General features: G+C 58.7%; 1 protein-coding gene across 10 annotated transcripts in view; it reads right to left on the bottom strand.

The window, feature by feature from the left end:
• The window catches only part of MYO18A (myosin XVIIIA), a 107411-nt gene that overhangs the window by 25488 nt on the left and 64331 nt on the right, over positions 1-17592 (bottom strand). For all 10 annotated transcript variants that reach the window (XM_075561282.1, XM_075561286.1, XM_075561287.1 and 7 more), the window contains 10 exons: positions 15379-15555; positions 15132-15222; positions 14747-14939; positions 13273-13359; positions 11165-11306; positions 10891-11050; positions 9978-10164; positions 9528-9777; positions 6617-6726; positions 3125-3190 (listed from right to left, as the gene is read on the bottom strand). In XM_075561282.1, coding sequence (XP_075417397.1) covers positions 3125-3190; positions 6617-6726; positions 9528-9777; positions 9978-10164; positions 10891-11050; positions 11165-11306; positions 13273-13359; positions 14747-14939; positions 15132-15222; positions 15379-15555 — 1463 coding nt within the window. The remainder of the gene's footprint in view (positions 1-3124; positions 3191-6616; positions 6727-9527; positions 9778-9977; positions 10165-10890; positions 11051-11164; positions 11307-13272; positions 13360-14746; positions 14940-15131; positions 15223-15378; positions 15556-17592) is intronic.

Below are 17592 nucleotides of genomic sequence, written 5' to 3'. Positions count from 1 at the left end.
CGGTTTCATTTCAAGTCTCTTCTTTCATGTGCCAACACCCCACCCCACCCCCACCCCCTATGGCAGGTTTCATCTTCTGGTGAGGCCGGTGGGTAGGCGGAGGCTGGCCCAGGCAAGGGACCTGTCCTACAGGTTTGGGGGCTGAAGGAGAGAGGTGTGAGGAACCAGCTGGGCACCCCCACTCCCAACTCCTCCTCTCAGTCTTTAGTACCCTGGGCTGGGGCCCAGGGAAAAGTGCCCTCTTATCAGAGGAGGGAGAGGGGGTCAAATCATCCAGTAAAAAAAAAAAAAAGAGAGACTGATGTCCTTGAAAGAGGACAACGGGACACACACATCTAGGTGCCTGTCTGCTGCCACCTGGCACACAGCACAGGCACTTCCTTTGTGGGGCAAAGAGATGACGGTGTTTCTCCTGCGAGACGCGGGTTATATAAATGCACGCAAAGCCAATCCATGAAGAACCCCAAGGCCTCCATCGGGAAGAGGTGGGGGAGAAGGCGGAGACTTTCTGCTGCCAAAGCTGGGCCTCTGGCCCCTCCAGGAACACCAGGTGCCCCCAGGCCGGCCAGCACCACCTCTTCCACATTCCCTAAGTCCCACTCGAGGGGCTCCACACCTGTAGCTCTCACGGGGCCTGAGCCCTACCGATATCTCGATTGCCCAGTGTTTGAGACCGAAATTACAGCAGTGAGTAGGGACTATTCAAGAAATCTTCCAGCCTACCCCCACCCACGCCACCCTGTACTGGGCACACATGCTTGGTCAAGACACATACTAGCTGGCTAGGAGAGTGAGGTGTCAGGGAGAGGCTGAGAATGTCCCAGAAGCACAATGGCAACAGAGAGGATGGTTGGCGAGACTAGGGCAGTGAGCCTCCAAACTCTTTGAGGACTTGTGTCTGTTGGGGTGAAGTGTCCTTTTACATATCAGATGCAAGTTCTGGGCCATCCCTCCCCCCCAATCCCTATTCATATGCAGCAGGAGCACAGAGGGACCCTGGCCAGTGTGAAAGAGCTGCCTGCCCCTGCCATCCAGGAGGCCTGGGCATCCTCTCCTGAACCAGATGGCAACCTACCTCAACGACTGGGCCCCAGTGCCAGCCTAGAACTCGAGAGCCCCCTCCCCGCCCCCCGTGGGGAGAGGTCAGATGCTTACAGACATAATCCCCGAGGATAGTTAGTCACCAGACTATATGGCAGGCCTCACTCCCTGCTACTGGGGACAATAAACTATTCCTCCTTGAGGCCTGTGACCAAGCATTCTCACCCCACCAATAATGATCTCTATCAGATGAGTCAGGGAACAGGCCAAACTGACTCTGTGACATCCAAAGTTGTTATCTGCCCATCTTATCACATGTATACCCCCAATCCCTCCTCTTACTGTTGCATGTATGTCCCTGGACCACCCCCTCTCATTACTGTATTACCTATGGCACAACCCCTCCCTGTGATGTATGTACTCACCTGTGATTAGGGGGCTTGCATGTCCCCAGAGAATATAAAAAGCCTGGGCTAGCATTAAAGAAAGGCTCTCTCCCTCCACGTGGACCATCTAGCAGGGCAGAGGGGAGCATGCTACCATGAATTGTGTCTGACTCCATTTATTTCAATACTTCACTTCTATCTCTCATGCTCTCTGTAACTTTATATGATCTTTACTTATTATCGCTGTACAATTGCGTCTACCAGACCCGTAATGATGTGTTAGGGGCTGGCTTCCCCTGACACCCCCCTCCCTCTGCCTGCCTGCCTTAGCCAGGCGCCTGAGGTGACTCAGCTGTAGAGGGCCTGAGACAGCGAAGGAATTGGGCCGGCCTGGACAGGCCTTCTCCCGCCCAAGACCTGCCTAGGAGTTGGCTTGGAGGTGGTGCCAGGGCAGCTGGTGGAAGAGCCCTTGGGTGAGCTAATCTAATCTCAGGAGAAAGCAAGGGCTGATTGTTGGCAGCCTCGGGGAGGAAGCCTGACCAGCAGCCCCTTAGCTTAGGGAAGGGCGGTGGGGTGGGGGGAGCAGGGGTGAGGCCGACCCAACACAGCATAGACAGAAAGAGAACAATGAGGTGGAGAGAGAGTGCGGGATCTCAAAAGACCTGGGGGCAAAGGAGTGAGATCGACAGACACACAAAACAGAGCCAGAGACCACAGAATGGAGACCAGCAGGGATCGGGACTGCAAGGACCAACAGGAAAGGGGACAAGGGACAGCAGAGACAGACAGGAAGAAGCCAAGGAGACAGATGGGAAGGGATCCATGGTGCGGCAGGAACCAGGACCTCAACTCACAGTTCCAACCAGACTGAGGAGAGGCGCAGAGAAAGGAGAGTGAGCAGGCAGGTAATTCTCGTGCCTGTTCTTGTAGGGTCCTCTGCTGCCTCAATCTCCTCGTGGGGTCCTGGGTCCTTCCTTCTCTGCTGACAGTTGGCCAGGCCCAGACCCTCTCTCGGGCTCCCGGCTGCTCGCCCTCCCAGCCCAGCCTTTGGAGCACGTACGTGGATGCTGCCTGTCCAGGCTCCTAGTCACCAGGGAGAGGGGCGTGTAGGACTCCCCTCTGGGCCGGCCCACCCTGTGGCGGCGTGGAGTGCTGAGGCCGACTGAGACCAGGGGTGGGTGTGCCTGTCCAAGGCACCGCGTTCCTTTCCGATGAGGAAGTCGGCCTGTGGGCAGGTGGTGGCACCACAGCCTCCCCATGGCCTGCTTGTTCTCTGGGAACCCTGAGGGCCCCGGACCAGTCCGCAAAGGAGGCTCTGCTCTGAGGACCAGTCTGCCTACTGCCCGCCTGCTTCTTCCAGGCCTGCTCTCCTGGTGCCCCGCCTTTCTGTCTGCCCTGCTCCCCACATCCACATGCTGCCCAAGTCCAGAGCCAAACCTCCGCTCCGCGCCCTCCTAGCTTCTCTGGGGTTCCCAGCACGGACGGCCCGTAGCTCCATGGTGGGGAGTGGGGCGTGCACATTTGCTGCAACAGCCAAGTACCTTCCTGGCTCCTGGCTTGAGAAGACCCCTGAGCAGCTAGGGGGCAAGGCTCAGAGGGGCTCTAGGAACTTCTGAAGTCTGATTGCGCAGGGAGGAGGAGGGGGTGACAAAGGTGGCTCAGAGGGAGTCCCACGGGCCTGCTTTGGGGCCACTCACCCGGCTGAGGCCCATACAGCAGCTGCTCTTCTCCAGGTCCAGGGACTCCAGCAGCTCCTCCACCGCCTGCAGAGACAGGACCAGTCAGCGACGCACATCTGTGGCATTGCATTCACACCGTGTAGGCCGCCGCACGTGGGGGGAACTCGTCGTTGGTTAGTGTGTTTAGTTTGGGTGCTTGAGGGGGACGTTGGTTGCTCCGCCCACTTCCTCCCTGCGTTCTCAATTTCCTTGGGACCCGATTTTCTACCCCTTCCCGCCATCTCGTCCTGGCTTTTTGACAAAAGTTTTCCTTTTGATTTCCTTCGACCGACTGTTCTGAGAGCCCCGTTCCTCTGGGCGTTAGTGTTCTGTAGGTCTGCCGCTCGTTGGGCGGAAAGGTAATCTCGGGGAATGGCTTCCACGCTGAAGGGCCAGAGCCTCACAGGTTCCTCCAGTCTCTGCCAGGCCAGTCAGGCTGGCCGTTTTGGGTGAATTTATTTATTTTTGGTTGTTGTTCTCTAATTTTCTTCCACTCCATCTAGAACTCTGCAGTAAACACTCCCGATGTTGTCCACAGTGCCGGGGGTGAGCTAGACTCTGGGAATGTAGTAATGGCTACAAGGGACCCTCTCCTTAGGGAACAAGCTTTCTGGCTGGGGAGCCAATAAGTAAGTGGGCCTGTGAACTGCACAGAGGAGGCCACTCAGCCAGGCCCAGGGATGCTGGCAGGCGCCCTGCAGGGGTGCCTCTTGAGTTCTCAGATACAGGTAAGCATTCGCCAGAGGGAGCAGGGGCGAGAAGAGAGGGTCACCTGGCAGGAACCAGAGGCACGAGAACACAAAGAGCAGAATGAAACGAGGGGACGCCCAGGGGTTCACTGTACTTGAAAACGGATCGAGGTGTCAGCTAGCCAGGTGGGAGTGGTCAAAGAATGGGTGACCCTGAAGGGGCTCCCTCAGGGAGAGGCATGATCAGATTTTGTCATTTATGAAGATCCCCTACGTAGGCAGCTATTGGAGGGGAGGAAGCTAGCCTGCCTCAAAAGGGAGGAGGAGGAGGAGGAGGAGGAGGAGGAGGCGGAGGAAAGTTCAGGAGCTATCGAGGAGGGAGGCAGCTCCCTCACGGGTACCCAGGGTGCAGAGAGGTACATATCGGAGCAAAATCGAGGGATGTGCCTGCGTTTCTGATTTACGTAACTCAATAGATAATGGTGTTATTCCCCAAGGTAAGGGATATAAGATACCAAGTAGGCCTGAGAGGAAATATAATTAGTTTGGTGTGAACACGCTGAGTCTGAAGCGCTGAGAGGCATACAGGTAGAGAAGTCCATGTGGCAGCGAGGCAGGAATGTGTTTCTGAAAACTGGGAGAGCAGCCCGGGCCGGTGGTATTGATTTGGGAGTCATCGCTGTATACGTGGTCATTAAAGTGATGGGTGTGAATGAGGTTGTCCAGGAAGAGCGGGTGGAAGAGCAAACAAGACGGTCAAGGACAGAGTCTTGGGGATGTGAGCTCTGTTGCCAAGGGGCAAGTGAAAAAGGAGACGCTCTGAGGGACTGGCAAAGAGAGAAGGGCAGCAAGTGGAGGCCCAGGACACGCAGTAAAGGAACTACACTGTCAACACAGCATGCCGCCACGAACTCCTGGGGCAGAGGGATAGGAGAGTGGCCGTGGCTCTGGCCAGGTGCAGGGCCTGGGAGATGAGAAGGCTAGTCCCAAGGCATCCAGGAGTCGGGACCAGGCAGTGAGGGGTGGAGGCGTGAATGGCAGGCAGGGCAGGGGCAGTAGGAGGAGAGTGAGTATTAGATGATGTTGTGAATTAACTGTATGGAACAGGGCAGGAAAGAGACAGAGCAATGGTCCAGCGTGCGAGAGGGTTGACAGGAGGCCCCTATCAGAGAGGAACGTCGGGGGAGTGTTGACCCACTGAGAACAAAGAGCCTGGTGTAGGGAGGCTGAAGGAACAGGGCAGGGAAAGAGCAAGGCTGAGGGCGTAGGTCCCCAGGGAGGATGAAGGGAACAGACTCCAAAGCACGGGAGGAAGGGATCGGACGGGAGGAAGGATGCGCCTTCCTTCAGGGCAGGAGAGAGTTTTACAGAAGGGAGGTGAGGAGAGGAAGTTGGTGGGGTCTGGGGGAGCGATTTAAGGAGAAAGGTGGAAAATCGGCAGGTAAGGAACCTGGCACAGGGACCAGGGGAGGGTGGGGCACATGGAACTGGCTGGGCCAGCCCAAGAGGCTGCCTGGGGCGGAGCCCACTTGTAGGAATCCAAAAGCACAGCTGTATCCTTTTTCTTTGCAGCCCCTGGGGACCTAAAGCAGGGGAATGTGGACCCCCATGAGTCTGATCTTCGGGGTGGGGAGTTGGCAGGGCTGTGGGCAGCTCTGGGTGAGGGGCTGCAGGGTATAACCCCAACAGCCAGGCTGAGCAGGAGAGGCAGTGAGGTCAGAAATGAACGGACCATAGAGAAGATGGAGTGGGGTGCCCAGAAATGGGACTCCTCGGTGGGGTCCGAGAGGAGGTAGACTCAGAGGAAGAATGGGAGAAGCAGAGAGTGGGTGGTGGTCAGAGTAAGCCACCCTGCAATGTATGGCTTCGGCGGCAGCGCATGTCGAGGGGTGATCAGGCGTCAAGGGTAGCCAGGTGTGCGTGGGAAGCCGGGGTTGCAGGGCCAGGGGCATTGAGAAGAGGGTAGGTCACCTGCACGCATACCATGGCTGCCTTGGCCACTGGCTGTTCTAAGGATGGAGAGGTCAGTGAGTTTCCCATCCATGCAGGTCTGTGACTCAGGGAGGGCGGCACACAAAGCAAGGCTGGGCCCTTGCTATGGAGGGCTGCCTGCCCCATCCTGTGGACTGGCTTCCCTTTTAGGGGAGTCATCTTGAGACGGGAGGTCCCTTCAGGGTCAGGCCGGAGCTGAGGCCAGAGCACAGCGGAGGATGGTTCTTCTGCTCAGGGAGTCCTTTGGCTCTCTAAGAAGCTGTCTCTGAAGGTCAAGGTGAGAGCCTTGGTATGGCAGGGGGGCACCCTGTCCTCCAGCCCAGGCTGGCAAGGGGCCCTGGAACCTCACGCTCACCCTTGGCACCGAGAGGGTCTTATCCTACCAGTATTCCCCGGAGGAGAGAGGCTTTCCCTACCCTTAGCCTGCTTCCTGTAGCAGGAGCCAGCCCCTGTCTTGCAGGGCAAGGCAGTGAAGCCTACAAAACGCTCGCTTTAATCCGACTCCCGGAGGCCCTGGCCTTGCTAGCTCTTGAATGACTATCCGGGGCTCCAAGGAGCAGGCATCCTCTGCTCAGGCCTCCAAGGAAAGTGGCTCTTCTCGCATATCTTTAGGACTCGCCTTCCCCACCCCACCGCAGCCAGGCTGCCACACTCTGCTGTCCTGGCCCTGGCTGGCCAATCCCAGGGGGGTGAGCAAGGGGCCAGACCTGCTCACTCTAGGGGAGGAACGACCCCTTTTATGTCTGAGCAGAGGCAGAGGGGCCTCGGGGGCTTTGAGGCCCGAACCTACCCGCCTCTCATCCACCACGATGTAGTTGCGCCCGTGTTTCTTGGTCAGGTGTGGGGCCAGGACATCGAAGCGGCGGCGGAACTCGGAGAACACCATGTGGTCCGGGTAACCTAGAGAGCAATCCAGCCCAGACCTGGGTCAGCCCACACCTGGTCTGCGCCCACTTCACCCCCAGGCAGCCAGTGGGGAAGGTGAGCGGGAAGAGGTGGCTGAAGAGGAAGACACAGTGGGGTGGAGAGCCCACCCTGAAGCGGGCCCTGGAGAGGCGCACTGAGAGGCAGGAGACAAGAGAGGCAGCCGCAGGGACAGTTCGGGGTGCTCCACGCTGGATGTTCTGTCCTCAGCCCCCAACTCACAACTTCCCCACACCCAGCAGAACAAGACACCGCCTGGCCTGGTCTGTCCCTGTGATCTGTCGGGTTTTCTCTGGTTAACTTCTGGAAGTAGGTCACCAGACCTTTCTTCCTAGCCTGTCTTACTCTGGAAGCTCACACACTGGAACCAGCCACATGCAGGCCTCTGCGAACAGCCGAGGCAGCTGCCCATGAGGTACACTGCTGGCCAAGGATAAACCTCGGGCCTCCCACGGGAAGGCGTGAATCCGACCACATCACCACTAACGCCACTTGCAGGGTATTCCGAACCGAACTCACTGGGCCATGGAACCCACGCTGACTCATAGCGACCCGACAGAACAGGGAAAGCTGGCCCTGTGAGCTCCGAGACTGTAGCTCTTGATGGGAGTGGAAAGCCTCGTCTTTCTCCCCAGGGCGCAGCTGATGGTTCCGAATTGCCATCCTGTAGGCTAGCTGCCCAACATGTAACCACTGTGCCACCAGGGCTCCACCCACCGAGGGAAGGAAAGGTTCTAAAGGGGAAGGAACTCCTTTGGGCAGGAGCAAGTTCCTGGCCGGTGAGGGGCAACTGCAGGGCGGCTGACCGAGGCGTGTTACGGGAGAATCTGAGATCCCTTCTGGTCTGAGAATCTCAACAGGGAGAGACATGGGCCAGCAGAAAAGGAGCAGCACATGGGCGTGGGGTTTGAAGCCTGTGATCCTCATCTGCCCGGGGTCAGTCATGCCACCTCTCCGTGTCCCCCCACCACCCACCTCATCTGGAAGTCTGGGGGAGTCAATGAGAAAACTGGCTCAGACGCGAGTCTGCTCACTTGGGGGCGACCAGTAAAATGCTCCCCTTCTTTTCTTCAGCTCATCAAGGGCGCTCCTCTCAGCCCCGCCCTGACCTTGAGCCCTAGGCCAGGTGACCAATAGCCTCTGTTGATCCTTTCTCATGGACGGAAAACCCCTGCGGTCTGGGAAAGCTGTTCTAGTGGCACAACAGTTAAGCGCTCGGCTGGCGGTTTGAACCCAATAACTCCCAGTGTGGGAGAGACCTGGTGAACTGCTCCCTAGAGATTCAGCAGAGGAAACCCTCTGGGGCCAGCTCCGTTCTGCCCCATGGGGTCACTACAAGTCCACACTGACTGTGTGGGACACGGGCAAAAACCTGTCTGGAGGTCAGGGGGAGGGGGGCTCTGGGAGAGTAAGGTCAGGAGCGGGGGGCGGCAGGAGGTTACACTGAGTCTCGTTGAGGACACAGCGGAGGGCCACGAGGCTGCCCCGGCAGAATCAATGAATTTCAGGCGGAAAAGGGCCAACACGTCTTCCTGTGGCTGGGAGCAGGAGTTCGGGGGTCACAGAGGCAGCAGCGCTGGGCTCCAGACCAGGCATCCTGACAGCCAGCCAGGTGGCCGGGGGTTGCTGCACTGTGCATGCTGGCTAGCGCCGGGAACCCCTCCAACTGGGAGATGAGGCTGATGCATGGGCCTGATAACTGAAACAGGAGGCGGGGGCTGCCGAGGGGCCAAGACAAAGTGAGCTATTGATTGTATCTGAATTGCAATTAAATTGATGGGCCAGGATAGCAGGTCCGGACGCCTGGCATCTTAATTAATCATCAGCTCTATCGACGGTGGCGGGGCCGGGGGAGGGGGCTGCTGCTGCCGGCCTCATCGATCCGCTTGTTTGAGTAAAGCACATTGATTTTGGTTCAGAGCAGTAACAATCTGGTTTTGAAATAATAAACACCAACTCCATATCCAGACGTGGGGACGGAGTGGCGATTCATTTAGAGCAGGGCAGGGAGCCTATTTTCTGGCTCTGGCGGCTAAGGAAAAGTGACGGCCCCCGTGGGGATGCCTGGAAGGGGACTTAGCTCCCCGCGTGGGTGGAGTCTGCCCGCTCATCTAGCCAAGGGAAAAGGGGCAGAAACCTGGCAGAGGCGGGCTTCTAAGGCAAACAAAACCTGCCTTGAGAGGCAGGTGTCCTGGGGTCATTCTGTCGGCTTCAAAGCCTGCTCTGGCTTTAAGGAGCTGTGTGGCCCGGGCAAGCTGCTAACCTCTCTGAGCCTCCGGCTCCTCGCCTGGTGGATGAACTGAGTTCATGGGTGCGAGGCGTCTGGACCAGGGTCCGGACCACGCCGAAGGTCAAGTGCTGTTAATGCCTGCCCCCATCCTCCCTGTCCTCTCTCCTGGCCAGATCCGACCTCTCCTGGGGATTTTAAATACTTCACAGGACTCAGTGACTCCGGGTCTCAGGACGGGGTGGCCCAACCTGTAGCTCTTTGGCTTGCTCCTTGGTGACAATTGCCACCCACCCAAACAAGGGACAGAGGAAGGAAGGAAGGGGCTGTGGGAACAAATGGCAGGGAGGAGGACAAAGAGAACTCCAACATGGAAGGGGCCTGGGGGATGGGGAACCAGTGGGATGGAAGGAAGCAGAGGAAAGAGCAGGCCATGGGTAGGCAGTGTCTTGAAGAGAGCTCCCCCCTCTCTCGGGGCTCCAAGCAGAAAAGGGAGTGGCGGAGACCCCAGGCCAGTCCTGAGGGGCAAGGGGAGGGCAGGGTGGCCCACCTTGGCGGTACATGCGCACAGCATCGAGCACGCGGGAGCCTCGGAGCTGCGCCCGGAGTAGGGGCACGTCAAGCTGCAGGGGCCCAGCCTCGCAGTGGTCCCCAGGGGGCAGGTCCAGCTCGCTGCTGCTGCTGCTGCTGACTCGGCGTGAGGAGGCGGACCGGGGCTCCCCGGCCCAGCCTTCTGCCACAGGCAGGAAGCAATGGACGAAATGCAGCTTGGCCTTCTTGATGGTGTCAATGAGGGCATCCTGCCAAAGGGGAAGGCACCTACCTCAGTGGGCTCAGATGGCCATGCCCAGGGACACAGGACTGGGGCCAGCCTCTCCACTCCTCCCCAGTGGAGGCGGGTGCTGACCCTCATGCCAACAGTGGACACATCAGTGTGGGATTCCGGGTGCCAACCATCTTGGGTCAAGAAGGGCCTGGGGCCCTGGGCAGCCACACTTACCACCTGCAGCTTAACCTGGATGCACAGGGACTTCTTCTTGACGGCCGCCATGCCCGTGGTAAAGGTCTTCCGCATGCTGGTGGCCCGGCGCAAGGCCAGCTGCGAGCCGCCCTCCAGGCCTGCAATGGAGCCCGACAGCACCGTGGCACTGCCCGCCCGGCCCAAAAACAGGTTGCTGATGATCTTTCTGCCAGGGGGAGGGGGGACATGGAGGTAGGGTCACACTGACCGAGCCATAGAGGCCATTCTGACCCCCAGCCCCACATCTCGGTGGGCAGGGCCCTGTGTTAGCTGGGCTGGAGCTGTATGCCCCCCACCCTGGAGACAAACCACCGAGAGACTTTCCAACAACAAGAGGGGCAAACTGGGATGGGCAAAAGTTGAGACGTGGGCAGGGATGAAACAGGCGGAGCTAACTCCAACCACAAGGAGGGCAGAGATCAGGATAGGGGGGCGGGTTCCGATGTGGCAGGTTAAGATAAGAGGGGAACATCTGCCCAACCTCATGGGGCATCTACTCATCATGACCCCATTCAACATGTCCCCCTGAGAACGCGGACCCGGCAAGTGCAGGGAGTCGGGTTTGGCTTGCTGCCAAGCACCCGCAGGGGTCCCCATGGCAAAGCAGGGGCTTGAGAACCATCTACGGAGTTAATGAACCGAAGATGGGGTGGTGGGCCTGAGGGTTCCCTGATCCTTCTGGAGATTGTGGGGTGTTGCCCAAATGTAAGATCACAGACCTCTTCCACCTGGTCTGTTCCCCACATCTATTCCAGAAGGCCATCCCCAGACCCGTAAATGGCAGGGGGCTGCCTTGTTGGCACAGGGTCCTGAGACGCCCATCCGCAAGACAAGGGAGGGCAGCCCTAGGAAAGAGTGCCTGAGGACCGGATGCGGGCAGAGGGGTCCTTACTTCTGGGAATCCTGCAAGAGTCGGGAGGCATTCTGGACGGCTGGGTTCTGCTTGGTGTAGCTGAGCCAGCCAGCTACATTGTACTCTACCCAGTTGGTGCTGTGCCCGTGGCCCAGGAGAAAGTGGTGTGGCTTGCTGCTGCGCAGGAGCGGGCTTTGGCCTGGGGGTGAGAGAAGCGGGGTTCCGGCTGTCACTGTACAGAGCCCCCCTGGGAAATGGCAGTGACTCGCCAAGGGAAGAGGCAGAGGGGTGGCCTTCCGGGCAGATCACCTACCTTTTTTGTCACCTTCCTGGGGGCCGTAATAGGAGAACAGGCGCTCCAGGAGGGTGCTCTCTGTGGCCCCTGGCACCAGCGCCTCCTCCTCCAGCAGCCACAGCAGGCCCCTGGCCTCGTCCGTGCGGGCCAGCGAGCGGACCTGTGGAGAAGGCCAGCCAGCCCACCTGGTCACACGGAGCTCCCCCTGCAAACCCACGGCACCTACACACACACACACACACACACACTCTCTCCCACCCCCCCTCCTGGGGCTCCTGTCGCTCACTGCTGACTCCCTGGGGGCGGTGTGGAGGGAGGTGGGCAGTAAGGAGAGAGATCAGAAAGAAGCCCACAGCAACGTACGAGTCCTGGGACTCGGGTCCTAAGTTGTCCAAGACTGGAGGCTTCTTCCTCCCTCAAACACTCAAACTACATCCAGAGCTCTCTCCTCATCCTCGTCCCCACTCCCCCTGGGAATCACCTTCAATCAGATTCAAAGGGGTGCAGTCGATAGGCCCCAGGAGCAGGGCATGACCTAAAGGAAGCTCTCAGTAAGTGTTGGCTGTGGGGCTGGCACGGGCTCCCTGGGAGGGGACAGTCAGGGAGGCTCAGGTCAGACTGTAAATTCAAGGGCCAAAGTAAGACAGGGGATTTAATAGGCATGGCAGCCAGAGGGGAGGTATCAGGGGGAGGCTTGTGAACCTGTGTTCGCGCATAAAGTGAGGCCCCACCACTCAGTTCCTGCCAGTTGCTGTCCTCAAGGGCCAGTGTTGGAAAAGCTTGTTCTTATTTTTCAAGAGCAGGCAGGAGCCTTGAATTCTGATGTCTTATCTACCATGCAGGCCAGACAAACTAGGCCTGTAGAATTTCTATGGAATTCTCAAGTCTTCCTGAAGCAGGAAGGATGAGACTTGTCCTGTATACCCTCCACCCCCACCCCTTTAGGTACTGGAGGGAGAGAGAAGTGAGAAGTCCATCTTTGGCCACCCAGGAGAGGTGGTGTGGGATCGTGGCCAGGAGGAGGCAGAATATGTCAAGGACTGATGGCCAATTCAGGTACCCCAGTGGCTGGAGTTGGCACTTTCTGAGTGGCAGAAAGAAGCAGAGATGTGCCTGAGATGGAAGGTGGCCAGCTGGGTGCTGCTGGGGCCCTCTCCAAAGCCCATCCAATAGGGCACACTGAAAGCGGGAAGGATGGCCCAGCCTGTCCACATGCCTGGCTCACAGACCACAGGCACGAACTCCCCCACATCTCTTGGGATTGTCAACGGCTGCCACAGGACCTAGTATCAGGAAAAGGGAAAGCCTACTTCCCAGGGGAGACCTGGCACTTGGGCACTTTAAGCACTTATCCCCAGGGGACGCTGGCTCTCCCCTGGGCCCTCCACCCCCTTCAGGCCAGCTGAGCAGGCCTTCCCACAGGGCCAAGGCAGGAAGTAAAGCAGAGCAGGGCGAGCAGCCGTCCAGCAAAAATGCCAATTCTCCAATAAAGCACTTTGTGCAATTTCCTTAATTGAGCACAGTCACCAAATGCTAAGTGCTCATGCAGCCAGCCAGTCTTCTCTGGCAGCAGGGTGTCCAAGACACCAGCACACAGGGTGATGACACCCACCCCGAGGGTGAGGGGTGACAGCTCACCCAGGGACAGCCCTCCAGTGGGCGTTTCAAAGTGTGCTACTGTTTCCCTGCCCAAGCGGAGTGCTGCCTCCATGCCCTGCTCTGCTGGCCACCCCAGTCCTCGTCCTGGGGCCCTGGGGGACAGCCATGTCTTCTGGGTACACCCAGGCCATCACCACTGAGGAGCAGATACCAGAGCTTGTGGACACCTGCACTCACAAGACAGTCTGAGCCTAGGCTGGCGAGGGAGGAGACACCCCTGCCCACCCGGCTCTGAAATACTGTGCTGGGGCCCCTAGCACCCCAGGCAGAAGCACCACCTGCCTGGAAGACTGTATATCGGAGTGCCAAGGGGCAGGGACTTGCTCGGAATGTGTCTGAATAGGATGTCCGGACCCTTCCCCAGCCCACGTTAGCACCCTCGGCAGCAGGTCACCAGGGAGGGTGCAGCCAGAGGGAGTGGAACGGGAGAGAGAAGGAGCTAATTCCAACCCGGCCCAAAGTCCTACCAGGGACTGATGGGAGGCTTGGTCCACAACGGCCACAGAGTCGTCAGTGGCGGACTCCAAGTCATCAAAGGCCACTTCAATGTTCTCCTAGGAAGGAACACAGAGCAGCAGTGAGCTCAGGGGGCCATATGTGTGCGGGGGAGTCACGAGTCTGACCAGCCATCCAATTACTCGTCACCTTCGGAGGCACGGGCCTGTATGTGGGGGCAGCTGAGGTCCACCTGAGCGCCTTTTCTACTGTGCTCCAGCCTCATTCCCCTGTGATTCGCCCAGGTGACCAGGCAGTGCAGAAGAAGGCTGACTTCCCTTTCTCACAATTATCCTGGAAACACTCGAGGACAACTGTCATTCCCTCCTGCATCGTCTCGCAACCAAGATGCAGCGCCTCCCCAGTCCATTCGATTCACCGCCACATGAGCGAGCATGTCTGGACCTTGTCCCATGTGGGTCACCCTTTCGTGGAGGGTCCCTAATTGAACACCCTATCTTCAGAGATCAGGAGGAGCAGAGCAGGGCAGGTGAGGCCCAGGCCCCTTGGAGACAAAGACTGGACGGGAGCAATTCACAGGGACTCTGAGGGTGGCACTGTGGGGGTCAGGGGTGGACTGCTACCAGCAAGGCTGACAGGAGTTCAGGCCCATCAGCTGCTCCTTGGGCGGAAGATGAGGCTCTCTGCTCCCGAGAAGATTTACAGCCTTAGAAATGCTCTATGCCAGTGTTTCTCAAAGTGGCCGATGCCACCCCATTGGGGTGGGGGCTCACACTGGAACGATTCAGGGGGGCTGCAAAAGCAGACGCCTACATTTTATTCTGGATAATGGGCAATAGTACAAAAGTTTTTTCATTGCTGGTGCAGGGCGGCAGGGGAGGGATTCTATTTTTGTCTGTCTGTCTGTTTGTTTGTTTGTTTTTAAAAAGGGGGCAGTAGGCCAAATCAGCTTGGGACTGAATGTGCTATATGGCCGCCCTGAATTGGAACCGATGGCAGTGGGATTGGAAGATGAGCAAGGAGGTGCTTCCAGACCCTCAACACGCCTTCAGCTTCTCAGAGAACTCCCCATATAACGTGCTGGTAGCCAGGGCCAAAGGCCAGGGGCAAGGGGCCGAGAAAAGACTCTGCGGAGAGCCAGGCAAAGCCGGACACCAACACCCTCCTGGCTGCAGCGTCCAGTCCGACTCTAGGAGACCATGTGTCTCAGAGCTGAACAGAACTGCTCCCTCCCCAGGCTCATCCCGGCTGTGATCTTCATGAAAACAGGTTGCCAGGACTTTATTCAGCAATCCTGCTGGCTGGGTTTGAACCGCCAACCTTTAGGCTCATCGCTGAGAGCCAACCGCTTATGCCACCAGGGACCTCCAAGAGCACAAGGGGCAGAGAGGACGGACACATCACAAACCAGCAAGAGCAGCCAGCAGCCGGGATGCTGAGGAGGGGAGGGGAGGGGAAGGGTGAGGGCAGAGGGCTGAGCCCTACCTCCTTGTATCTCTCCAACTCCTGCACAAAAGTGCGCTCGTGGAAAAGCCTCTGCAGCCGGTCCTGGGCATAGTTGTGGCACAGCTCCTCGAAGGAGGCACCGCGGGCTGAGCCGCCCTGCTCGGGGTTCTGGAAGCCCGGAGTGTCCACGATCATCATGGAGCAGAGCGAGTGCTGGCTGGACTTGAGTGCCCTTCGGGAAAGAGTCCAGGTCAGAGCTGGCCCAGAACGCGCAGCCCTTGCCCGCGCAAGCCCAATCCCCATCCCTGCCCAGGTGCCCAGGGCCCTGGCACAGACGAACAGGGACGGCACGCCCTCTGCTGGTGCAGAGCGGCTCTGCTCCAGCCGCGGCACCAGCACAAAGCAACCCACTCCCAGGACGCACCTGTTCACCAGGGAGATGAGGAGCGTGAAGAGTTCGCTGTAGAGGCCAGAAGCCATCCCCTCTAAGCACTCCAGGGCACTCAGTTTGGGGCCTGGGGGCGGGGGAGCAAAAGGATTGGACAATCTACTTCTGCATCCCCCCCTGCCTTCCCTAGACCAAGCGGGCCTGTGGGCCTGTGGGGCAGAAGCATCCCTTCCCCTGCCATCTCTTCAGCCCGACTTGGCTCCCTGACCCCCTACCCACGTACCTGAGCCATCTCCCAGACCACTCTCCTCGGGGCCCTGGCGGAAGGAGGTGGAGCGCTGCAGGGTGCCCCCCTTGTGCTGGTGCTTGAAGATGGACGAGGAGAGCTCCTCCAGGCTGCAGCCCAGCAGGTACGCAGCCTTCTGGGCCCACTCGTGTCGGGCAAACTGCCTGCGCCCAGCTGCGGGAGCAAGGACTGGTGTCTTGAGATGACCTCCTTGGGCCAGTTGACGGCCACGGTGCCCATGGGGCAGGGGAGCGAGGTGAATCTCACAGAGGAAGAGCCCACCCCTGGGGACACCAGAAGGCCTTTGAGCAGAATGGGGGCAGCCAGCAGCTACTAGTGCTTCCGGAGTCTGCTGGGTGGGTTCCGGCAGAGGCCATAACTCCCCCTTGCAGCCACTCAGTCGTGTGAAAAGATGACCCCTCTCAGAGGGGTTGGCTCCAGGGAAGGACAATGTCAGAGGTGAGGCACCTGTGCTTGTGGGGACTTCACTCTAGAGGGCATAGCACCTCCCCTGCCGACAGTGCCTAAGGCCCTTGCTCTTACCCACCGACGCCTGCCCTGCCGGGGTGGGAGCACAGAAACCCACCCATGCTCCAACAGTGGGGAGCCAAAGCAGCAGCAGGGGGCGGGAGCAGCCCCCCACGCAGGCCCGCGGCCTCAGCCAACGAGTGTCTAATCAGGGTAATTAGGGAACGCTAACAAGAAACAAGGTTTTACCTTCCGCAGATTCTTTAAGGCAAAGGACCAGCATGCAGCATGCAAAGAAAAACAGTGTGTTAGCAACAGTTGTGGGCCCACGGGAAGGGCTGAGGGGGAACTGGCGGGGGGCCTGCGAGGATGAACCGATGAACCGGCGAGGGGAGAAAATAAAGCATCCAAGCTCAGATCAGACACAGCTTAACAATGACCATGTGCAGACACCCCCAAAGCCCCCCCTGGCAGCAGGGCACCTATCCCTGCCACCTCACAGTCGGTCCACAGACAACTTCTGTTGCCCAGCGCCTGATTCATCTTTGGCAGGGATGCCACCTGCTGGGCTCACAAGGAGCCTAACATCCCCAATGCTCCCCCTGTCCCCGTGTTATCTCAGCCCTGCTGAGAGCCCAGGGCTCCTCAAATCTCAGAGGGAGAGGAAGCCAAGCCCAGGTGGCTGTCTGGAGCTAGCACCCCTTCCCTTAACGGTTCTCCACCTTCCTCAGGCCTCGACCCTTTCATACAGCTCCTCATGTGATGGTGACCCCCCAACCAGAACACTATTTTTGTTGCTACTTCATCACTCACTTTGCAACTGTGATGAATTGGGCAACTGCTGTGAAAGGGTCATTCAACCCCCAAAGGGGTCCAGACCCATAGGTTGAGAACCACTCCCTTAAGAGGATGAGAAAGAGGGGAAGAGGTGCTCGAAGCCCCCACCCGTGAAAGGCACCCCCCCCCCGTGAAAGGCAACAGAGCTCTTCCAAGCCAGCCCAGTCTCCGCCATCCACAAGCCAGCAAGCGCCAGTGCTGAAGCTGCAGCCCACTCACTAGCACGGGTAACTGCTGCCCCCTAGTGTCCGCCACCCTGCCATGCACGAGAGACACCTGTCACTAAATCAGTGGGAGAAAATCACCCGTGGGAAGACCCAGGGAACACTGGTCTCCTGAAGCCAGCCCCACCCCCACCCCTCTTCAGTTCCATGAGGGCACCCAGAAAGGTTCCAGAATCTGGATGCAAAACAGATAGGAGATGAAGGTATTCCCTGGTCTCCCAGAAACCCCACAGACAGCAAGGACCCCTCCACCCTCAGCCCCGGGGCTTCTGCCGGGGCAGCTCTGCTCCCCTGAGACAGAACCTGCCCTGCCCGCAGAGAGAGCCCACTGCAGGCACCCAGACAGGACAAGGCGGCTCGACACCCGAGAGAGGGGCTAAGGGGAATTACCCATTTGCTCCTCGGGTGCTTCTGTCAGGAAGGGAACAAGAGGGAGAGTTATTCGGCGCTTTCTCCTTTCCCCAGTTTCCAACCCCCGCCCCATCACTGCCCTCCACATCCAGGCCTCAGGCCATCAGAGGGACTGGTGCTTCTGCAGGGAATGGGTCTTCTGCTCGGGGGCCGGGGGCTGGGAAGAGACACCAGCCAAAGTGGGGTGGGGGTGGGGTCAGTCTGATAACCGAAGAGCCCCTGGGGGGCAGGTGGGCAGGAGCATGCTGGAAGTAGACAGGGCCTCTCCAAG

The sequence above is a fragment of the Tenrec ecaudatus genome, chromosome 10 (assembly GCF_050624435.1).
Source record: "Tenrec ecaudatus isolate mTenEca1 chromosome 10, mTenEca1.hap1, whole genome shotgun sequence".
In the NCBI taxonomy this organism is placed as follows: Eukaryota; Metazoa; Chordata; class Mammalia; order Afrosoricida; family Tenrecidae; genus Tenrec; species Tenrec ecaudatus.
This window is presented reverse-complemented; position numbering and strand designations above follow the sequence as displayed.